The following is a 25,557-nucleotide window of genomic DNA, read 5'->3' as shown; positions in this document are numbered from 1 at the left end:
CCATCTTTAAAAATTTTATTTATGAGAAAGATCCAGTTGGGTCTTCCATTGAAAACCTCCCCTTTTTTTATCAATCCTTCTTTTAAATATTCCAAACCGCACACAACGACCATATGAAATGGCCCAACCCGCAGTCGGTAAATATCGCCGTATTTTTCACTTAATTCTGTCAGCGCCCGGCTATATTCCTTGACGCACACAAGCTGAGGTAAGTTACCGATCACGGGAAACGCCCATGGCCCCGGCGGAAGATTGTATCGGCTCAGAGACCTCTCGGAGAGCCACCATTTCACAAGTAGGAACACAGCGACCCCAAGGAGTAAACTTTGGATGGAAGCCACTTCCGTCGAAAGAAACCACGTTAGAGCCGTCATTAGTGCTTCTTTTGGTGAGCTTTCGATTGTATGAAAATTCTTCTTGTATTTTTTATATAATTATTTGAGAGAGTGAACCCAATTGTTGACACTCTTATTATGATTTATTTGCTTTCGGTAGAAGGCATTAAAAACAATAAGCTTTTATATACTAAGCGAAAGCAAAACATTGGGTAGAAAAAGGAAGAGTTCCTCGAATGTGTGTTTATCTTCCAATCTTGTTATCGTAGACGCCGTTAGGAAAAAAAATCAGTGCCACTCAGCTGGAAAGCCTCCATAATACTTGTTATGTAACAACTCTCTCTCTCTCTCTCTCTCTCTCTCTCTCTCTCTCACACACACACACACACACACACACACACACACACACACACACACACACACACACACCACGAAATGGTATGCCTTCCATCTTATATTGTTCAACAAGTGTAGCTTAATCGCCATATATATTTTATAAATTACTAACTAGCTCTACCTACGTATTGAGCACTTTTGAAGTAAATACTTAAAGTTTACGCATAAATCTATACTTTCGTATATTAATTTTATATGAGTAAATTAAGTAGTTATATATATATATATATATATATATATATATATATATATATATATATATATTTTGTGTACAGAAAGTTGTTAGTTGAGACAGGTCATTGGTACCGTCGGTTTCAAGCCCGATAATAAGGCCCGTTTAAGGTATCCTTATCGAGCTCTCTTCAGCCAATATTCGCTCTTAAAATTTGGATTTTCCTTTTAATTGAGCACTCTGCTGGAATTCTTTTTCCAAAAAAACTAATCTTATATATATATATATATATATATATATATATATATATATATATATATATATATATATAGAGAGAGAGAGAGAGAGAGAGAGAGAGAGAGAGAGAGAGACACACACACATCTAGACACACACAGACATATTCATGCAACATTGTTTATACACACATGCATACTTATATAACATTTTTATGTGTGTGTGTGTGCGTGTATGTGTGCCTGTGTGTGTCTGTGTGTGTGTGCGTGCGTTCGTGTTTAAGTTCACACAAAGAAATCAGATAAGAAACCAGATAAAACGATAAGGGATTTTTTAAAAATAAATAAATGAATTATTTATTTATTTTCATTTAATCCGAATTTTGGCTTTAGAAGCATCTGCCCAGGTAATACAGAAAAAATTGTTTTTCATTGTTGAAATCTTACGGCGCCGATTTCTTCTGGTTATGTTGACGAAAATGTGTGTGTGTGTGTTTTTTTTAATATATATAATCCCCTGGGACAGAACAAGTGCTACACATTGGTCTTAAATTAAATTGAGGTAGGATAAAATTGCCTCGATCGAAAAGGATTTCTCCTTCTTTACTGAGGACAACAAATGCTACGACAGTTGGGCGTAACTGTATGCATGTTTGTCCCTATTTTCTTGTCTCCCGAACGGGGGCGGATGTGGACACAATATGGTTTTGTAATATAAAGATTCAGTTCCCCTCTTAATAGATTAATAAATAAATAACTACCTGATGTGAGAAAATATTTTTGTACCCAACAAAATAACTACTAGTCGTATTCCATGTATGGGCGTAAAAGAACAGATACTATACTTTGATCTCAGTCCGCAGGGTCAGAATAACTATAGGCGCACTTCTCCCTGCTTACTTGTCTCCTTAGACGCTAGTAGTTGGACGAGCCACCACCACCAGGAGACAAGGCCTGCTAACTAGAAAATGACGCCACGCATAGAAGGTAAAACAAATGAGCTCTGTCTAGCAGTCAAACTCTTAATAATAAGTTAGAGTTTTTTTTTTAATTGAGGACAAACTGTAATTGAAGAACAAAAAACAACCACAATTTTTTTTTACTTGAATTCATCTTTATTCAACATTAATTTAAAAAATATGTGTGTGAATAGATTTTATATATATATATATATATATATATATATATATATATATATATATATATATATTTAACATTATTTTATTATTCCGTGTCTTGTTTTTTCATTGAGAATTATGTTTAGATCATTGCAATAATGTTTTTAAATCATTGAAATCGTTTTTAACGCGTTTCAGACCTTCTGTGAAGCGTCCCCTTCAGAAATTATTTTCAAAATGTGTTGGAGATGAAAAAATAGCATTTTCGTAGTTCATTTGAAGTGTTTCCAAGAGGTGGAAACGTATAAGTGTCTACTATTCATTGGAATGTTCAATTTTTATTACTCTTTTATTGGGCTGTGGTCACTCCTGTTTTGTGTTTCTCTCTCTCTCACTCTTTCTTTCTGCTTGTGTTTTTTCTTTTCCTTTAGGGTAGTGTGTGTGTGTGTGTGTATGTGTGTGTGTGTGGGTTTCTTTTATTGATTGAAAATGCGTGTACTGTTTTATAGTATTATGAGGTTATTTGCTTCCCTATGAAGGTGACTGTGATCCAAGTTCGTTACTAATGTGTATGTGTGAGGAGGGCGGGGGGGGGAGACCCAGCTCTTCTGAATTAAGGGTAGGGGTGCTTTCATTCTATTTTGATATTTATTTTTTGGATTCTTAGATTTTAGCATTGTGATTTTTCGTTTCAGTCTTAGACTGTTCGAGTATTCTTTATATTATGTTTGTTTAGATAGAGGGGTGTATTTAAAAATATGTATAGGGGATTTTTTAATGTTTCTATTTATTTGTCTCTCCATGTGGGTATGGCCAGACCCAGGATCGGTTCCTAGTGCGGGGAAGATCTCGTTCGTCAGAGGGGAGGGGCCAATTGGAGGGGTATAGGTATGGGAGGGGGATGATAGAAGGGATGATAGTTGTCTCAGTCATGAGAGATTTCTCCTCCACTGACTGAGGGGGGAGCGAGGTGTTGGAACAAATATTATACTATGGTTCTAGGTGTTTCCTAGTGTTGTTGGTTTCGAGGTTAAGTAGGGTTGGTATTGTTCAGTGTGTTGTATTAGAGATAGGGGTGTTATGTCTGTGTGTGGTTGTATGTGCGCGCGTGTGTTTTAATGTGTTGGTTCTGATTTATGTGTGGATATGTATATGTATATGGATGTGCATGCGAGTGTGCCTTGCATTTCATGTTTTTGTGTGTTGATATTAGGCTCTGTTTAGTTCAGGAGTGAATCTTGTGATGAAGTTTTTTTCCTGTGTAAGTAAATAAAAATAATTGTCTGTTTGGAAGATTGGCATTATTTTGAAGCTGTTTCCACTGCATGTGTGTACGTGTTTTGAAACATAGAGGTGTCTGTTATCTGCAATTTTGATGTTGCTCTTATGTAAGGCCACTCTATTGCTGAAATTTTTGGTGGCGCCTATGTAGGATTTGTTGCATGCTGTGCATCTTAGTGCATATACTACATTTCTGGAGGTGCAATTTAGATCCTTTTTTATTTTGAATGTTTGTGTTGGGCTTTTGAATATGCATGTGTTTCCTTCTATTATTATGTCACATACTCCACATCGCGGTTTGTTGCATTTTGTAACCCCTTTTGTAGTGTGTGGAACGAGTTTTGATCAAGTTAGGATATGTTTTAAGTTTTTGGGTTGCCGTTTGCTTTTTATTATTTTTGTTGTTTTAAGTATGATGTTTAGTTTGTCGTTCTGATTGAGGAGGATAAGGTTTTTTTGTTATCTGTGTAAATAGTTCTGGGTTGTTTGTGTTGTGTGTGGAGACGTATGCTAAAATTTGTTCTTTGTTGTGTTCTTTTAGGATTCTTAGTTGGTCTTTTGGAATTTTTTCAGCCAGTTCAATACCTTTCTGTATTAGTGGTAGTGGATATCCTCTTTTCCACAGTGTTATTCGTATTTCATTCAGTCCAGTCGAACGGAGGTGTCTGTCTGTTACTATGGTGCAGACTCTACGTGCTAGGGAGTAGGGTATTGATTTTAGACAGTTTTTAGGATGGTGGCTTTTGAAGTGGAGATATTGTTGAGTGTCTGTAGGTTTGTGGTAGATGTCAGTGTATATAAATATGTATACATATGTATGATATGTAGAAACATTCCAGAATTCGACAAGACATACCTGAAGAAAGTTGGAGGTTACATCCACCGAAATGTTGTGAAAATGACATTCAAGATGAGAACAGTAGCCCGAAGTTCAAATAACACAAATTTATCATGTTATCATTAGTATCTACTATAATAAATTAAGTTTAAAAGAAAAAAAAAATATATGAAAGAATCGTTTTTGGCATCGGAAAATAGACACTAATTTTTCCGATTCTGATACACCAAAAAGTTTTGATTTTTTTTTTTTCGATTAATCGTCCCAAACACTAATAGACAAAAGATCGCGTTTAGCTTTCCATTTCCAAAAAAGTGGCCTCTGGCTGGGACAATAATAAATAGTTCTCCTTTCCTTTACTGGGTATAGAACTGATACTACACTTTTATTCTAGACCAGTGGTTCCATACTGTTTTTTTTTTTTTTTTAGTTCGCACCCCCAAGAAATTTTTGAATTCACGTTTAAATGCATTATAGGATTAAATCTGATGTCCTTTTCTCTTCCTTGCAACCTCTATCCCAGAGAAGAGATGTTGCGAGTTTGTCTCTGATGTATCGTTATTTTCATGGAAAGTGTTCGACTGAGCTTCAATCTATGGCCCCCCCTCGCAAAACTTTCACAAGAAACACTCGTCTAGCTGTAAACACTATCAATAATTCCCCCCACTCTTTATCTGTGCCTAAACCTAAACGTAGATTCCATGAACAAAGCTTTTTTATTAGAACTGCACGCCTGTGGAATTGTCTTCCGTTTTCCTGCTTTCCGGCTGACTACAATATGGTTGTCTTCAAGTCTAACGTAAATAAGTTCTTGATGAGCCGTTCCATATAAGTTATCAAATTTAACAAATTTTCATTACTAATGATTATTATATTGTCCAATTTCTACTGTACACTCTTTAACCCTTATCCTTGAGTGGCCTCTTGGCCTTGATAATGTGTTGATACCTATGAAAAAAAAAAGAAAAAGTCCAATGTGAACAAGTTCTAATTGAATCGTCCCCCTAAGTAATCCAAGTTACAAAATTCACACTGTTTACTATGCTAAAATCACAATGACTAATGTATACCTATTAACCCTTATCCTTGAGTGGCCTCTGGGCCTTGATAAGTGGTGACACCCATGTAAAAAAAAAAAAAATCTATTCAGCTCTGAATTTAATGGCCAATTAATATCAATGTTTAATCCTTAGCAAAAGAAAACAAAAACACAAATGAGTAACAATAGCCTATTTTCTATCTAAACTTTTCTCGTACCCCCTAAAATATCGTCTCGCAACCCCAGGTTAGGACCCCTGTTCTATACCGTATCCATGATTTTTTTTTCATGCATTTAAAATGGCGTAATCCTAATCCACAAGTGATCCTTAAATAAATAAATAAATAAATAAATAAATAAACGATTTGACTCAAGGAATCTTAAGTATTTAGGACGAATCCCCCCCCCGGTGTGTTCGCGGTATTGTGGTAAATGATAACCCGAGCTAGGGCTAGTACAGATCAACAAAAGGTAGAGTGACGAGGATGGCCGCACCCCCCCTCCACTCCCCAATTTTTGAGTGGCCTTGTGCCTAATTTTTTGTTTTTCCGTTTTTTTTTTTGTTTTTTTTTTGTAACATTTCATGAAAATAAAAAAAATATATAATTTAAAATGTTTCTGTGTTTTTCTTATAAGGCGGAGGGGGAAGCTTCTTCACTGACCGGGCCAAGTTTAAAATGTCAAATAAATAAATGAACAAAAATATGTGTGGCCTATTTTTCGGGTTTCGTCGACCCAGTTTAAAAGGTCGTGTTCAAATAACTCGAAATGCGGTCGTATGACCAAGATCTATTTCAGTAACTACTCAGGAATGGGGGAGGAGGTAGGTTTTGTTGATTTTACTGCGCATTGCAAGAGAGAAGACGAATTCTTTGTCGGAAGAGAAAATGCGGTGCTTATTCAAATTGGCACTTTTAAAAATTACGTAATTTGATAAAATTGTTTTTCTTTTATTAAAGAAAATCAAAAATTACCACTAAGCAAGTCGTAGTGTTTTCGTAGGCCATGATGAAATTTGATGAAATAAATAAGGAGAAGACAACTAAAATCAAAGTGTCGATGTAAAAAAAAAAAAAAATCAGCCCTATGTTAAATATTTAGTAATAAAATCGCTAAAAATTGTAAATTTAGATTTTCTTACTTAAAAAAAAATACTTGATAGAATTACGTAATTTTTGGAATATGACATCATAGTTCTGTAACGAGTACGCACATCATACAGACTTTTCTGCATTTTCTTTACTTTTTATTGCCCCCATAATTGCCCATTTTAATAAACACTGATAATGCTACTAAAAATAACTGGTTGTTGTCCAGAATTCCCTATATATATATATATATATATATATATATATATATATATATATATATATATATATATATATATATATATATAAAATAAAAGAAAAAATAAAGAAAAATCTGTATGATTTACGTAGCTGTGACAAAACAAAAATATCATATTCCAAAAAGCACATTAATTGATCAAGTAGTTTTATTTTTATGAAAAAAGTATTTTTTAAAAAGTTATTAATGAGAAGGCGTAGGTATTACAACAAACATCTGGTAAGGTAGAATTATTCTTGAGTTATAGAGAGAGAGAAAAAGAAAAAAATCTATATAGATCTGTGTACCTTTATATGTAGCCCCAATTAAATTTTAAATTCTCATAATAATTAATTGTGTGTGTGTGTGCGTGTGTGTGTGTGTGTGTGTATAACTCTCTCTATATATTGTAATTGCTTGATTTTTTTTTGTTTGTTTTATTTGAATAAATAGGTAAAAATTGTTTTCAAATTGTTCGCAATAAAAATAATTTTGGTCTTTGGGATCCATGATAAACAGTGATATTTATCTTTTAAAGCAGGGACAACGCACAGATTTTCTTTTAGAATTAATTCTTGTTTTCTTTTTTTTTTTTTAATTAATATTGAATAAAGTTAAATTGAAATATAAATCGTCTTCGTTATATTTTTTCTTTTTCAATATATTTTTTAAAAAGTGTTTCACCCTTTTAAAAAAAAAAATTATCGACAGTCTGACTGCACGACAGATCCTTCCTTGCTTTGCCTACTATGCGTGATGTCATTTTTCAGTTAACCGGCCTTGTCCCTCGTTAGTGATGTCATTATACATAGGTAATTCGTGTCATTATAGCCAAATGTCCCACATCCTGTCACCGATTTAAAATGCAGTTGTAGTTTTTGACAAAAAAACAGAAATTATCTTTGACCTACCTCACTTCATTCGCTCTTTTTATATACACTAGCAAGCTACCCGAAGTGACAGGGCGTAAAATACGCTAAAATATGATATCATAATACATGCGGATTTCGTTTTTTTTTTTTTTTTTTTTTTTTTTACACAGTGATCACCACTTATCAAGGCCCGGAAGCCACTCAGGGATAAGGTTTAATTGCAAGTACATTACGTTAGTGTGGAGATTTGATGAAGTGTTTAATTAAGGGGGCGGTTCATTAGGAATTTGTTAACATTGGACTTGAAGACATCCAAGTTGTAGTCCGGAGGGAAGCAGGCAGACGGAACAGAGTTCCACAGGCGTGCAGTTCTAAGAAAGAAGCTTTGTTCATGGAATCCGCGTTTTGATTTAGGCACAGATATAGAGTGGGGGAAATTTTTCACAGTGGATTCAGCTAGACGGGTGTTTTTCGTGAAATTTCTTATTTATTATTATTATAAAGCCAATTGTCTAATGATTATTATATTGTACCCAATATGTAGCAGTGGCCGCGCGGCGTGACCCAGTATGAAAACACGTTTTAATATGATATTTTAATTTGTGCAAATTTCATAATTATTATTAAAGAATTGATACCCAGTTTATTATTATATTCTACCCAATATATATTAGTAATTTCAAAAGTAAAAATATATATATATATATATATATATACATGAAATGGAAACATATAGCTCTCTAGCCTTATTCGTGACAGTCTGGGCTAAGTCCATAAGCATGTAGAATCTTTAAAAAAAAATGACGTAGTTAAAGGTATGAATGTATATTTGTGCATCTGTACAAATAGCACACACACACACACACACACATACACACACACACACACATATATATATATATATATATATATATTGAGAAGTGAGCATATTGAGAAGTGAGCATATTGAGAAGTGAAACACGAATTACCATTAGCATATAAGCGACGCTCTTTGTGTAAACAAATCGAGCGGAGGTATTTCAGACGATACCAAAACATCGTTAAAAACTCACTACTCGTTCAAGCAGCCGCCAATAGCGTAATGGTTAGGAGCCTTGATTGCCGTACAAACGGTCGGGTTTCAATCCTGGCTTGAGGTAGTTGCCTGTCTAGCCGCACTGATGAGCTGTGAAACAGCGAAACAGTACTGTATGTGGATGACTATATATATATATATATATATATATATATATATATATATATATATATATATATATATATATATGAGCCCCCATCCCCTCTTTGGGTAGACCACTGTCGTAAATGTATCTCAATCGCTGCTTAATAGGCTATAAAACGTGGCTCCCTGTTTATTTGTTAGTAAATACACAAGTATATCGAGCACTATAAAAGCGATGGGTGAATGTTTATTTAATGGATATTTGATGAAGTAATTTGAGAGCACTGAACCCATAAGTCGGAGGTTAGAACTGCCGACTATGAACGCGATGATTGTCGGTTCAGTCCCCGGCTAGCGAAAGGTGCTAGTCTAACCGCACTGATCAGTTGTGATGCAACTGAACAGTAGTGTATGTGGATAACACACACACACACACACACACACACACACACACATATGTGTGTGTGTGTGTGTGTGTGTGTGTACTCGCCTACTAAATTCCAAAGAAAGTTTTGTATTCTGTCAAGGCAGAAAATAGTCCGCTTAGACGATCCTCTCCAGGTGTGGCAACAGTGCTACACCTTAGGGCGTATTTAGCTCTCGTACAGGTAGAGAAATGCGCGGAAGTGATATATTTTTCTGGTGCGATAGAATGATGCAAATATTGGTCGGTGATGACTCATTAGTACATGAAATTTCTGCTATATTTTTTGTTCTCCATCATTTCAAGTGTTAATAAAAGACAAACAGAAATCGACATTATTTATTCTTTATTCTCGACGATTAATCGATGATAAAAATCGATGATGGCAAGAATATGGTTCACCGTTTTCTGCACGCAGCAGGTTCGATAATTTTTACTGTATTCACCTGGTGTCGCTTTTGGGAAGGTTGTGTCATTTCTGCCTGAACCAATTTCACAAGTCCTGCTTTATTGAGAATCCATTCCTGCAATGCGAGATAAATTATAAAATTACTTTTTTTATTCGGGGAAATAAAATACTTTCTTAAGACAAACTTATTATGATTTAGTCTCAAGGTTTCCCAACGGGGTCCGTACAGCCCACGAGGGGAGAGAAGCGTTACGAGATTTCAGGGAGGGCGGTGGACAAAGTTATCATATAGGGGGGGGGTCCCTGAGATCCTTTTGGACGAAGGAGTGAAAAACTGAGAGCTTTTATTAGCATTACTAGGTGTTTCTCAACCCATTTTCTGGTCCTGGATATGACCTTAAACTATATCCAGTGGTGAGGCTCCAGCTTGCGGGCTTTGGGGAGTGTGGAGCCATCCTTTAATTGCCATTGCTCCCAGGTCAACTCTGACCCGGAGTGGTAGTACCTATTAGGGTACCAACTATTGGTTAAATAGAAACCGACTTGAAAACAACAAATATATTCTAATTAAAAATGTTTTCTTCAAAATCTTTGGATTCGGCATTAAATAACCTGAAAAGGGTTGATATGCCGTAAAACAAAAACAACCAAACCAAACCAACCCATTTTCTTTGGGATTCACAATTCATGTGAAAACTAATTGCATCGCACTTATTTTTGATTTGAAAAATGAATTCAATATCACACCCTGTTATGTTAACAAAACTATACGAATATTCAATTATTTATTTTAACTTTAATTATGTACTGCCACTACTACTCCCATTATTATCTAAGGATGCAATAGGAAGCGCGGCGGTAGTAGATACCCGAGTGTTCAGGGGGGGGAGCGTTCGCCGAAAAAGGTTGAGAAACCCTGGTCTAACTCAACGTTTCAGGATTATAGTATCTTTCTTTAAATCTTAATTGAATGCAAAAATACAACAATAGTTGTTTCTATTTACAATGCCTCCCCACAGGACAGAGTTAGACACCAGGGTCGTTTTGTTAACGTGGAGAAAAGGAATAAAAATTAAAAATTGCCTCAGTCGTGAAGAATTTCTCCTCCACTGAGAGAGAACAAGAAATTGAAGTGTTGCATCTGAAGAACAGATGCTACACTTTGATATTAGCCCAATAGTTGTTATATACATTATTAGATATAGCCCCCCCCACTTCTTTCTGTTTCTTCTTTCTCTCTTTACTTTTTGTCTTTTTTCTATTTCTTACGTTTTCGGATTTGAAGGATATGTTATCCGAAAAAATTAAGATAATTGTCTGTTTTTTTTTGTTTTGTTTTTCCACAGCCGTATGTATGGTACAATAGGTGTGTCAGAAAAAAAGTGAATAATTCCACCCCGTCTTTCCAAGCTTATAACTCCTCGAAAAATGTAACTCAAGCCCTAATTTTTTTTCAATTAAAGGAGCAAGGACCAAGGTTTCATTAAAAACAAAAACAAACAACGTGTTTTTTCTTTTTAAAAGGTTTTAAACTTCGGACTTTACAGGTAAATTTCTAAAAAAACACTACTTTTTTTGTTTTAAATTTGAATATATTATTTATTGACCTTTTCTCTTCAATTTGGTGAGTAAATTAATTATTTACTTTTTAATAGACATTTCAAAATGGGAGGCGTGAATTATTCGACCCCCTGTCTTTCCAAGCTTATAACTGCTCGAAAAATGTAATTCAAGCCCTAATTCTTTTTTCAATTAAAGGAGCAAGGAGCAAGGTTTCATTAAAAAAGAAAACAAAAGAAAAAACAAAAAACGTGGTTTTAAAAAGAAAGGTTTCAAACTTCGAACTTTACAGCTAAATTTTAAAAAAACACTACTTTTTTGTTTTTAATTTGAATATATTATTTATTGACCTTTTCTCTTCAATTTGTGATATATAACACTTTGGTGAGTAAATTATTTACTTTTTAATATACACTTGAAAATGGGGGTGGGAGCGTGAATTAAAAAAAAACGTTTGTCTAAAATATTATATTCGGTTTATTGGAACGAGCATAAAATTTCACATTGACTCTGAAAATATCGTAAAAATAGAATTAATAAAAACATTTTGATAGATTTTTAACGTTTAAAAATTGAAAAATATTGAGTTCGTAAATATTTCTATTATTTTTAAAACAACTTTAATAGTTTATTTTGGAAGTATGATCCATAAAGAAAATAAACAACCCACTTTTAAAAGAGAAATTACGAGTTTTTTATATTTTATTCGCAGTTTCGTGTTAGGGGTGTCAAAAATTCCTACAAAAATTCTGATACACCTAATGGTACAATTATGTTGACACACCGGTTCTCGCCAGATCACCAAAGTTCAGCAACGATGAGCCTGGCTAGTACCAGATGGGTGACCATTTGGGAAGGCTAGGCGCTGTATGTACAGCGCCGAGTCGTAGAAATTTCCAGATTGGTATCTGAGGGGCGTGTTTAACTCACTGGGGGAGATGCACCCTGAATCAAGGCGGAAAGCAATGGGATACTACGGTCTTTACTCGTGTTACCAAAGCTCTACAACTTGGAGAGCCGTGGTCGCCGATGCTGTTAAAAACAGCAGGGTTGCTGATGATGCTAATTACAACAATCCTTTTTGGAATCTGGTCATTTTGGTAATATTTTATGCTTCAAACTCTTTATATCTCCAAATATCGATTCATAGAGTTCGGTATTTTGTATAGGAAAATTATGTTTATTTTTGGCTTTCCGAATCATGATTGAGTTTTGTCATAGAGAGAGTAAGGTTGTATCACTGTTCGGTGTATTTTAAGTCAGGAAGCCGGTGTCTTCAACGTTTTCTCTTATATATAAATAAAACAGTAGCTGTATGTATGTGTGTCTGTCAGTGTGTAAATATATTTAACCGATACACTCTTAAACAACTGATCACGTAGCACTGAACTTAACAGGAAATAATAATCACCTACTAAGGATGGCTTAACGATTAACGAGTAAAATCTTTGTTTGGATGGATAAATAACATGTAGAGAAGTCGACAAGTTTAAATACAAAATATTCATTTCAATTTGCCGACATTTCTATTAGTTTGCGCATGCGTAAACGGACCAAGCAGGGAATAAGGACCCTGGCGGTTTCACTTAGAAAAGAACAGATTTCAGGTGACACCGCTTTAACCTTCACCTTGGTATGTTCGAGCGGTTTTCGCGACCCGGAGTGCGTTTTTTTTTTGTTTATATATATATATATATATATATATATATATATATATATATATATAATTCATATTCCTGTTTGTTTGTTTGTTTGTTCATAGTTCGATCAATGTATACAAAACGTGTCTTACTTTAATCTTTCATTTATTTCTATATATAGTATCATACTTGCAAAAATATACAATTAAGAGATCACCTTATTTGCATATGACATTAAGAAAAATCGATTTTACATAATAGCGGTATCTTAGTTAATGTTCTTAGCAAGAAAATTATTTTAAGTATTCTATTTAAAATGGTTATTTAATAAATTTTAAACAACAATTATATTGATAATATATGTAATTTAATTTATTTGGGAATTAATATTTCCAACAGCGATCTTTTTTAAAACTTTTTTTAATAGTTATTTGCCCCTAGATGCTACCAATAAAAATAACAAAACAAACGTTCACCAAATATCATTTGGTAATTTAATTAAGTTTCTAGCTGGAAAAATAATTCCGTGTAGATAGAAAAATGCTTGGCCTTTATTGTTTTTTTTTTTTTTTAATATAAAAAAAACACTTACGAAAAAAAAAAAACTGAAAAGATTTCATTTGTTTGTTTTATTTTATTCCTTAAACGGAACGTCATTTAATACCTATAAAAAATGAAGATCTACTGCCTCCCTAAATTCCCCAATTTACACTTTTTTCGTTTTTCGCGTTAATTTCATCGATACAAACTTAATTTTCTAATTAAAAAGTAATTTTATACGACATGACCCAGCGGTGTTTAGCCCCTAAAAAATGGAGATCTACTTTTTTCAGCCTAATACATTTAAACAGCCTTCATTAATATTATGAGAGAAGAAATTTTGAAAAAAAAATATGTTAGAGTGGGGATCACTTTACTATATAAATTTAACGTAAAATGAGATCCCACTTTTTGGCCACCAAGCGTTAAACGAGACATGTCACCTCTAGCATTTTTTCAAGTTTGGCGATTGAGGGGGGAGAGTAAAATCTGACAAATACAATTTATTTTTTCTGGTGGGGTGGGGTGGGGGGAATTGCATTGGAAACATAAAATAACGATAAATTTAATTATTTTTTATGAGATCATTCTCTACTTTCACCTAACAATTAAATAAACAACAACCCCCCCCCCGAAATATGACAAATTCAATTTTGGGGAAGGGGGATTATATTAGAAACATAAAACGATAAATAAAAAGCAAATCGAAAAGCCCCCTTAAAAAAGCATATAAAAAATTTCCTTTATTTACAAAAAAAAAAAAAAAAAACAGTAAAAAAAGTGCCCTTACAAAAAAATAAAGGTATTGTAAAAATGCGTAGTTTATCGGCGTAAATTATTTGACAAACAAAAAAAAAAGCTATTTATTTTCATATAAAACATTATTTGACCCAAGGCTAAAATAAAACAAAAATAATAATTTTTATGTTTTTTTTATCATTTTTTATTGGACTAAATGTGCACGACTTACACGTTTAGAATTTGGCCTGTTTTAGGTTTGACAGATTGGCCTTTTTAAGGTCAAATTTGGCCCTTTTTACGCTCTTTCATTACAAAAAAATATGGCGGCCAAAACGCCAATCTGCCAAACCGTAGAAAGGCCAAATTTTAAAAAATACACATTTACCAAAATAAAAAATAAACGCACGCATTAATGTTTATAAACATTATTTTTTTAGGTTCACAAAACCGTGAGATTTCTTAGGACAGTGATCCCTTTTGCCGAAATATCTGGTGGAGAGGGTATCAGATACTTCTTTTGGGGGGCGATTACATTTACATGTTTTTATCCGTTCTTTTATTTTTGAAATTGTTGTGGGGGTATTCACATTACCCATGATGAAAACTTCATGTCAAACCAGGCAACACCGGGTACCCATGCTAGTATATATATATATATATATATATATATATATATATATATATATATATATATATATATATATATATAGGATAATTATATTTTAAAAACAATATATACGTCGCTCCCATTTGGAGGTACCGAATTGGTCAAAGGGAAAATTATTACCAACTCGCATTTAGGTAAAAATGCACTTTCGTATAAATAATTGAATTCATTCAAAACGTATTGCAAAAACAAAAACAAATAAAATAAAACACACACACACGCACACACACACACACACATATATATATATTATATATATATATATATATATATATATATATATATATATATAGTAGAAATGGTAATTAATAAAAACTGAGGAAAGTGCTCAATACTGTTGTAGAGCAAATATGCGTTATATTTTTTATTACCGTATCTTTCTGTTAAGTTACATTATTGTTTCAGCTACCCGGCCGTTTTTTGGCCGTCTGTAGCTTCCTCAGACTTTTACAGAAATGTTCGTTGTTATGTTATATATATATATAATATATATATATATATATATATATATATGTATATATATATATATATATATATATGTGTATATATATAGGACTGTATGTACACCGACCTTTATGCGTTTCAGCTTCTCATCGACGGTGAGGTCTTGAATTTGCTGGCACGTATCCTTATGGCATTTTTCAACGATTGTGTCAATGGCCAACAGTATGACATTGAGTTGGAGGCTCTGGAGTAGAGATGAAATAAATAATCAAGATAATAAATGAGAACTAGTTCAATACCATAGCGAATATCTTTGATAATACACATCCTATTCGTCATGTTATGAACTTAACTAACAGTTTTCCCTTCCTGGACATATTCTATTACTAACAATCTATTTATCTATAAAAGTGAGAATGTGTGTGTGAGGACACTTCTCAACCTATATACTCAACGATTTTTTTTTTGTTTTAGACGTGTGAAAAACTCTTTAATCAGTTTTTATCCGAAAAAAGAGACTGCAAAGGGGTCATAATTGAAAAATTGGTACATTAAAGTCATCGGAGTTTTGCTGACTGTTTCATGAATGTGCATTTGTTTACATGATGTTAAGGATAAGTAGGTTTTGAAAACATTTTATAAAGACGTGTCAAGCTGATCTGATGGTTATCGTACTTGACTCGCTGTCTTTAGGTTTCGGTTTCGATCTCAGCTAAAGACTTATTTATCTTACTTACAAGAAGTGAACTGTTTAGAAAAACACATCGCATGCAATTTCTTTTTTTTTTTTTTGATGAGCCGTTCTTCGTAAGTAATCCAATTTACCAAATTTCCACTACTAACAATTATTATGACATTATTTCATTGATCAGTGTACGCATATTAATCCTTATCCTCGAGTGGCCTCTGAACCTTGATAAGTAGTGATTCCTTTGTAAAAGCAAACAAAAAAATCGCATTAATTTCTTTTTTTTTTTGTCATTTTTAAAAAGGAATTTAACGTTACGTTTAATACCGGGCAACACCGGGTCCATCTTCTAGTCTTTTCTCTTTGAATATTTACACGTGATATAATGAATATGAGTACATCCGGGTTCCTCCCCACAAGAGTATGAGTGATTGGTTAAACCATAAACACCGACTGGTAGAGCTTCCTGAAAGAGACGTTGAAAGGTATGCTGAAACCCCACGCTTAGGAAGCTCTGACCAGGGACACTCGTTCAGTAAGGCTGTAACGTAGTCGTTAAATGTCCACATTCAGGGCTCAAACGTCGTGTGCACACAGTCGCAAGGAAACAAGACAAGGAATAACTCAACTCACTTTTTTTCCATTGAAACAACAGGCATTTATTTGTATTTCCATCCTTGTCTCTTGTTCTCTCTTGACCCATGTGTGTAACCCGTCTATCGCTGTCCTCTCTCCAACGTGATCCTCACTCTGCGTACACGTTCCTTTTTATGATCTTGTTCTTTCCTTCCTCGCCATGACGTCACCTCTCGCACGCCTAGATTATTTGCATACAACCGTTGCTGTCATACGCGCGTCCGGGCTTTGTGAAAAGGGGACTTACTAGATTATTACTCGAATAAGTAGCCAAGACTACTCAGCTACTTCAAACGAATGTATCCTTTCGCGGGACCCATTAAATAGCTACATAAAGAAAACATACGGAAACTAACAAAACAAAACGTTCATTTACCCGAGAAGGACTTGAAATGAGAGAGATAACAATAGTTGATCCAAATAAAGTTGTAATTACAAGGTTTTTCAATCACTCTTTCACGACATTTTAGTATGTTCTCTTTAATTCTCCAACTAAGTAAACATTGAACATAATTTTCCTATCCAAATTGACTATTTAAATATACTATAGTATATTTTTCTTGTTGTCTCTTGGTCTTACTAGATTTCAGTACAAGAATGCCCCTTATCTAGTAGAGCATCCACTAATTACGTTTGATACACCGATTCCCAAGAGATCACCAAAGGTAAGCAACGATGAGCCTGGCCAGTACCAGGTGCTGTATGTGCTCTCAGCTTATCTCGGCATTGTTTCCAGTCGTCCTGCACTTCTCCTTGCCAATGGACTCAAGCAGTGTCGATTGAGGAGATGTGTGGTTGGAGATTGAATCCTTGCCACACAATTACACGTGCAAGTGCCCCTAAAGGGGGTATCCTTTGTCTTTCGAGACTGAACGGCGGCATCGAATCCAGCTTTGTGCTGTTAGCTGAGGTAATATCACTTGGAGAAGATGCACCATTCCCCGTAAAAGACAGATAGGGTTAGATCTTATTTGGACCGCGAATACTATGTGATTTTGAATCTTTAGTCGGGGTTTCCTGGAGAGAAACTTTGCTGACTACTAGTCACTATCCTCGAGTGGCTAAGATATCTCTGTACAGGAATTTGCCAGAAAAAACCTGGCATGAGGATACTTTTCCCTAAAAATTAACCCTGACTAAATAATCAAAATCACAAATCGCGGCATAAATAAGATCTCCTTGATATTGCTAAACAACATTGGTTTTTACGAGGAATGATGCACCTTACTCCATCAGAATAGATGGGTTCTTGTCATGGAATCCAGTAAAACGAAGAGACCACAAATAATACTAAAATAATAGACTATAACATATTTAAATGGTCAATTGGGGAGAAGGAAATACTGCTCTCAACTTCTTTACTAACTCAGTGTTTGAGAGATAAAAGAAATCTTTAATGGAATATTCGAATATCTATGCAACTCATATAGAAACCAATTGTGAGCCTCAGGAAAGGAGGTCCTTTGATTTCTGAGAGTTTCAACTGAAGTAAAATGAAACAGAAAATTGAAGCATAAGTCTGATTAATTGTTAGCGGCCCCTTTTGACACTAAACAACAGATGGTTTACTTGGCCTTTTGGTCAAGATCAAATGTAGTATCTGTTCCGGCAGATACTGCAGGCTATGACTAGCTATGACTAGCAAAGACCAGATGTGGGGGCAACCCCACATGCCTGACCATTAACCAGCTCCCATTTCCCACCTCTCGGGAGCTGGTCCCCTTTTTCCCTTCCCCCTCCCTTCACTCCTCACATTAAAAATCGGCCTTGTGCCTAATTTGCTCGGTGGGGGAGCAAATAAATACCATCTGTTCCGGCAGATACTGCAAGCTAAAGACCATATGTGGGGGCGACCCCACATATAAGACCTTGGTAAATGTAGGGGCAACCCTTCGTACTAATTGTCACTATCCAGCTCCCCTACTCCCCGGGGAGCTGGTCCCCATGTCCCCTTCACTCCTCACATTAAAAATCGGCCTTGTGCCATTATTTGCTCAGTGGGGGAGCAAATAAATACCTCAAAGTGTAGTATCTGTTCTTCAGATGCTGCACCGCCATTTCTTGTTCTCTTTCGGTGGAGGATCAATCCTTCACGACTGAGACAATTTTTTAAATTTATTTTTGTACCTTTTCTCCACGTTAAAAAACGACCCTGGTGTCTAACTCTGTCCCGTGGGCAGGCATAGTAAATAGGTACACCCATACATTTTACTCTTAAGTAAACGGTGGAGCGTGAGCTAAAGAGCAGCTACAATTATGCCCCTCTTTTTTTTTTTTTAATTTTTTACTCACGTTCATTCCTAACAAGGTATATCGTCACTTGGACGCAAGGGGCTACTATTTGGGACCGTGCTTGGGAAAGATCACGAAAGATGTTGGTTTACGTTACATTAAAATTTCTGCATATCAGTACAGTCAGGGAAGCAGGTAGTAGGAAGGGAATTCCAAAGTGTAGCTCTTTGAGGGAAGAAACTATAAGAGTAGAAAGTTTTCTGGCATTTAGGGACCTCAACAGTGACGAGGTGAGATTGTTGCCATAGCTAGGCTGATGCATCTGCCACTAGCCCGTCCCTCTTGGATAGGATCCAAAAAAGAGTTTTCAATCTTTGTCAAGTCCTTTGATTTCCTTTCCCCATATAACCGAAATCGTTCTTTAAGCTGATTATCATATTGTATGAATCGGAAATTTCTATTCTTGCCGTTAGTTTCCCCGCTATTTTTCTAGTCACAATTCTTTCTAGAAAACATTGGGCACTTACGAGAGAGATCACACGAAGGTCGCTAACATCCTAAAAGTTATTTATCTTGAATAAAATTTAAAAGATAAATGTGAAAACTTTAAATGTCAGGAATTATTACCTTGATGATGCTATTTTTAGCGGAATATTGGACTTACAACAGGGTTCAAAAGAGAGTCGTCAACCTGATAGGTCCTGAACTGCCATCTAGACTTCAGCCTCTGTCCCATCGACGAAATGTTGCACCCCTCTGCCTGTTCTACAAGTATTTTAATGGTGACAAAATACAAGCACTTGTACCCCCTTGACGTGAATACTCCCGACAAGCCCGACAAGCAGCAAAATCCCACCCTTAACAGTAAAGATGCTTAGGTGTAAGAAAGCCTTCTACTCCAATAGTTTCTTCCCCAGAACTGCTAGACTTTGGAACTCCCTCCGGGATTCTGCTTTCCCAATTGTACTGACATGCAGAAGTTCAAGTGTAATGTGAACGGATATCTCGCTACTCATCTACCTTCATAACATCCCTGTAACTTATGTCCCCGATAGTAGCCCCTTACATCAAAGTGTCTTGTTTGGGGTGAAAATGTAATTTGAAAAAATAAATAAATAAAAAATGATTTTATCATTTTCCTGACATCTATAAATATAAAAGCGAAAATGTATGTATGTATGTGTGTTCGCTTTTTCTGTATGTCTACAAAAGGCTTTTTTCAGAGAAGCGGTCGCTCGCCTAACAACTTTTTAAAACTTTTTATATCACATATAAATAGTAATATCTCAGAGTTAACAACGAAGCTCGCCTGTCTATTTAATTTGCTCGATTTCGGGAAGATAAATATTCAACATTTGTCGCTCGTCGCATGTGGGTTAGTCTTTTTCCTATAACATCTTGGGAAGCGGTCCCGCAGTAAATGAAATACTATCCCGCAGTCAAAGTTGACCTCATTAAAACGGGCACCTGCCAAATCCAAGTAATTAAATAAATTCAAACGTGTTTCCGTTAGCATCTCGCGGTGGGGCAATGGTTAACGTCACACTTTTTTTTTTCACACTTTAATTTACAACTTTGCCTCAACTGTTCGGGTTCGATCCTCATACTTACTTTCCCCCTCCAAACACCCGGGCAACGCCGGGTACCCCTTGCTAGGTCAAAATAAATGTCTTCTAAAAGTGTGTTACTATCTTTTTACTTTAATTTTCCCGCTCGAAGCTGGAGTGAAGCACACGTGAAATAACCGGACAACACGTACATTCAACTTCTTTTCTTCTCAGAGGAATCATCTCCTTCATAAAAAAAAAAAAACTACGGACCGGACTTATTACCCTGATAAGGCTATTTTGAGCGAAATATTGGACTTACAACAGCAACAAAAAGTAAATAAAGAGTGATTTTATCATTTTCCTGGCATTTAAAGTTTTCAAATTTATCTTTTAAATTTTATTCAAAATAAATGTCTTCTAAAAGCGTGTGACTTTGTTTACTTTATTTATTTTTATTTTCTGCTAGCAGGACTTGTGTACCTGCGTTGCTCAGTGAAAGTATGCTCCTACCTCACCTGTAAAAAAACAAAAAAAACAAAAACAAAAAAAAAACAATTAAACTATGGTTGTTAGTGGGAGCAACTGATGGCCCAGTAAAATAGCAGGCACTGGCGTTCGAAGTAACAACGTTAACATCTATAAACCCATTCTTAATTTGGGGATTTGATTGTGTGCTGTGATTATTTTGTGGTTTCATCTAACATGTCAAGTAAAAGTAGGGTAGTGTGGCCTATTAGATAGCAGTTGTTACGGTCCGCCTGTTATCAATAATGGAAATAATATAATGAACTAAAAATTAATTATAACCCAGTGCATTTATCCCGGAGGGAATATTGTGTCACGAGGGAAAGAAACAACCAAAAAAACACTGCGGCAGAACAATGATTCTCGCAGCCTTTAAAAATTTCCTTTTAATTTTGTCGTAATTTTTTTCCGACGATTATCATCGAGTACAGGCCTTATTTTCAGATTAAAAAAGAATTTTAAGGTCGTATTTTTAATGACTGTAATGATAACGTTCGAATAAATGGAATATACACTTTTTTGACACGTCAGTGATTAATGCTGTCCCTAGCCGTTAACTGTTTTTCTTTTCTGTTGGTAAGGTGTATACAGTTTTTTCAGAGGTATTTTGGAAATGTGAAAGCTAAATGTGTAATCTATAAGTGCCGTAGAAATTTGCGAAAAATTGAAGAGGACAAATCTAAAAGCTAGTGACAGCATTAACAACGTGAGTGGACAAAAAATGGGTGTTTACTGTGTTAGAACGTTATAATTCCAAATTGAAGCTTGTAAGCTCTGATAATCACCATTATTCAGGTCCAAAAATTCTTTTTTTTTTTAGATAATTAATTTGCAATATGCAAGTTATGTATGTTTTAAAGGTTCTAAAAGGGTAAACGTGTCAAATAGCTGATCCTAATTGGGTTGCTATTATCTACTACATATTTGAAGCCAAATCTTTCTTAAAAAAAAGGCCAAAAAAGGCCAAATTGATAACTATAGCCAGATTTTCACAAACAAAAAGACAAATTGAAAAACAAAGAGTGTGTGCGTAAATATATAAACATTTATGTATTTTACACGTCATTATTATTATCTTTGGTGTGCTTGTATAGATTGGTGATGTTTTAAAGAGACGTATTTCGTATATATTTATATATTGAAAAGTTTAGCTTAAAAATAATCGCGTCTTTTTTATACGATTTGTTTCGAAAAAATTACGGAATTTTATTAAAAGAAATATCTTGCGGAAATAAAATTGTTGGTAAAAAAAATAAGTTCGTTTTATTTCGCTCAATAAACTTCCGAATTTTTTCAGCATAATAATAATAATAATAAAAAAGCAAATATTTGCGAGCTAACCTCTTCAATTTATTCCAGACTTAACATCTTTATATAGCCATATTCTCCATATAGCATAAATAAAGGCAATGTTCAAGGTTTAAAAAAAAGTTAAATTAGTTGTTTCTCGCCGCCTTTCACATTCACTTTAATTTGACGACATTTATAGGTTTTTGGGTAATCTGTAAACGAATAACACAGGTAAAATTGTCGTTGACAAATAGTCTTGCCATAAGCCAAACAATGCACACACGTAGGTTGTTTGGGTGGCCGTCGAAAAGCGTAATGTTATTACATAAAACTATTAGTCGGTGATAATTGACATGCGATATTCATTATTATAATACCGGAAAAAATAAATGTCGTCAAATCGCATGAAAACTATACAATACTTAACAAATTAACTTCCGTATTTTTTAATTGTTTTTTTTTTTGTGTGTGTGTTTTTTAGGAAAAATCTTAATATAAAATACACAAATATTTGGGAGCTAAACTCTTCAATATATAAATATATATATGAAATGCGTCGGTTTGAAACATCACCAATCTACACGTAGTGTGTTTAATGGTAAAAAAAAACTCGATCGCAAAGACTGCGTAATTTTTTGCTGTTTTGATGAATATGTCAACGACGAAGACGTGTTTTAAACTTTGTAAAAGAAAGCAAGTAAACGGGTTATTTAATGTCCGTTTAATGATTTTCTCTCTTGTACTTTTAGATCTTACATGACTGTAATGACCAATGCATTAAATGAACGATCTATTTTGTCTCTTATTGACGGGTTATTTGATTGTTTATAAGCGTTCGTTTATAAACCAAAGAACTGTATTCTGAAATATGAGAATTTTCAGAGTTCAGCCAATCAGAATGGACGAACTTTGGTGATGTAGCCTTCATTATTTATGAATAGAAAAGTGGAAAGAATATATTATGTCTATGTATGTATGAGCCAGTTACGGTCGGTGTAATCACAGAATCTGTGGAACGTATAGAATTTGTCCCGGTGACAACTGGTAGCTGTGATAGAATTAAATTTTTAGATAAAGATGTTGCGATTGTGATGGTGTTGCTTGTAGGATGCAATGTAGTATTTTATTATCACGACTGAATGTGTCTAAAATGGTGTTCAAAAGCTACATAAGATTGTGGCTATTAGCCTAGATGTATTGAATTTGTATGTGGCATCTATTGTTGCTTTCCTACGATACTTTAGTCCAGAGGGGAATTTCTGCAATCATATTTTTTTTTTATATATATGGAGATTTATTTATATTTTTACAAAGGGGTTACCACATATCAAGGGCCGAAGGCCATTTGAGGATAAGGGTTAATATGCCCATTGTAGTCATTGAGACAGTTGCGTAATAATCGTTTGTAGAAGTAATTTGGCATAATTAGATTATTTACAAGGACGGTTCAATAAGAACTTGTTTACATTAGACTTGAAGACGACCATATTGTGGTCAGCTGGAATTTTGTGGAAGGAATTGGATTCGAACGTTAAACTCCCAGGTTGTCAATCTGTGTCGTTAACCACTTAACCACCACCATCTCCCTCCCATTTTAAACTGATGCGATGAATGAAATAATCTTTAAGAATTACTCACCCTTTCCATGTGCTTGCTCTGGCATTTTATGAGCAATTGTTCTTTTTCCTCATTCAAATCCGCGCGCGCTTCCAGTTCCTTAGTGAGGCCGACCATTTCTTTGTGAGCTTCCAACGTTTCTTTATCGTCAATTCTTTGCATTTCTTTTTCCATCTTTTTCAACTCTTTCAACTGGAGATGATGATTACAAACAAATAAATGAATGAATAAGTAAATATGATTTATTTGATTTGTCTGCTCTTATCGATTTTTATCGATGTTATCTACTCAATTATCTGTCATGTCGCAATCAGTAAGATATTACTGGATCATTACATAAAACATGTGCTTTCATGATCCATTGATCCGCCATCATTACTTTCGAAATGTAGCTTAAACAAAGAAAGTAACTCATAGTTTTAAATCTGTTTATGCTTTAAGTGTAACTTGTAATTTCATTCGAAAACTATTTTATTAACAATTAATTTTTTTTCTACTTTATCGTTTTTCGTAATTTTGGGGATATGTTACTAATTTCGACATGACAATTCAGTGGCTACCATTGGTTAAAATGGAAGTCAATATTTCGATTTTCGTTTTTATTCCGGACCAGCGCCAAAAATATATAGGTTATCTCCCCTTGGTCAAGTAGTCAGCCGGAAGAGGGCGACTCATGGAAATATTAAGGCGTGAACTTTGCGCCAGCAACAGAAGAACGTTTGACACTGCGAGAGACAGATCGTGTTTGCATCAGCAGGGCGTCTATTTGTTACCTTATAAAAAGGTTTGCACGGAACAAACCTCTATCTCTACTATTACATAAAAGGAACTGTGTGTGAGTGATTTCCTCATGGACTCGAAAACGACTGGACCGATTTTTAAAAAAATTCACACGAAGATACTCCTGTACTTGGCAGTGTTCTTCGATAGTATCGATAATCGATAGTTGAAATAATCCGATGAAAGAAGGAACAGGCGATTTTGACCCAAATTAGCTATTTCCACATCCTAAGAAGTTTTATTACGACACAAGCCGAAAGGCCCGACATATAAAATCAACACTAGGTTCTTTGATATGACAGGGACGCATTCGAAATTAATGTTTATGTTTCGAACACAATTGCACTATGATACTTGACTTTTTTTTAAAATTATAAACTTAAATTCAAGACATTATCACTGCACAAGCAGTAATGCTAATCATATAAAATCAATTCAAACCAACTTCTATAATATAAATCTGTTTGTTTAAATGTATGTATGTATGTATGTATGTATGTCCTCTAATGAGAAGAATAAAAAGAATAGCATTCTTTGAAACTCCACGGAATTAGGACTCTGTAAATTGTTTTTTGGAGTATTCAGTCGAACATAAATTTTGATTGTAGAGTTCAACTTGCAGTTTTAATTTTCTTTCTCTTATATATATATATATATATATATATATATATATATATATATATATATATATATATATATATATATATATATATATATATATATTAGGGTGGATGAAATTTTTTTCTTGTTATGAGTCTAGAAAGTTGTTAACAGGTATCATTAGCCATAATATGAAGTTGGGCTGTAAATGTTATATATTATTACATACATACATGTCTATTATATAATTATGTATATGCATATGTCTTAGGGTATGCTGCATTATTATTATTATTGTTATTATTATTATTATTATTGTTATTGTTGTTGTTATTATTGTTGTTGTATACACTTTTTATTTGTTTTACATACGCATTTATATGTCACTACACAACTACACATTCATGGTCATGTTGCGGTTAGCCATTTAAAAGTAACTAGAGA

At 34.4% G+C, this 25,557-nt stretch overlaps 2 protein-coding genes across 2 annotated transcripts in view; both read right to left on the bottom strand.

Annotated features, from left to right (window-relative positions):
• Positions 1–684, bottom strand: part of LOC145256237 (cytochrome P450 2J6-like) — a 41,915-nt gene extending 41,231 nt beyond the window's left edge. The window contains exon 1 of the mRNA XM_080114886.1: positions 2–684. Coding sequence (XP_079971012.1) covers positions 2–374 — 373 coding nt within the window. The 5' untranslated portion in view covers positions 375–684. The remainder of the gene's footprint in view (position 1) is intronic.
• An 8,841-nt stretch (positions 685–9,525) lies between these two features.
• LOC145256239 (coiled-coil domain-containing protein 42 homolog) overlaps positions 9,526–25,557 on the bottom strand; it is a 67,555-nt gene continuing 51,523 nt past the window's right edge. Inside the window, exons 7-9 of the mRNA XM_080114888.1 lie at positions 23,755–23,925; positions 15,323–15,439; positions 9,526–9,718 (exon numbers count right to left, since the gene is read on the bottom strand). Coding sequence (XP_079971014.1) covers positions 9,593–9,718; positions 15,323–15,439; positions 23,755–23,925 — 414 coding nt within the window. The 3' untranslated portion in view covers positions 9,526–9,592. The remainder of the gene's footprint in view (positions 9,719–15,322; positions 15,440–23,754; positions 23,926–25,557) is intronic.

This window comes from Euprymna scolopes, chromosome 32 (assembly GCF_053919585.1).
Source record: "Euprymna scolopes isolate OS-2025 chromosome 32, ASM5391958v1, whole genome shotgun sequence".
Taxonomy (NCBI): Eukaryota; Metazoa; Mollusca; class Cephalopoda; order Sepiida; family Sepiolidae; genus Euprymna; species Euprymna scolopes.
This window is presented reverse-complemented; position numbering and strand designations above follow the sequence as displayed.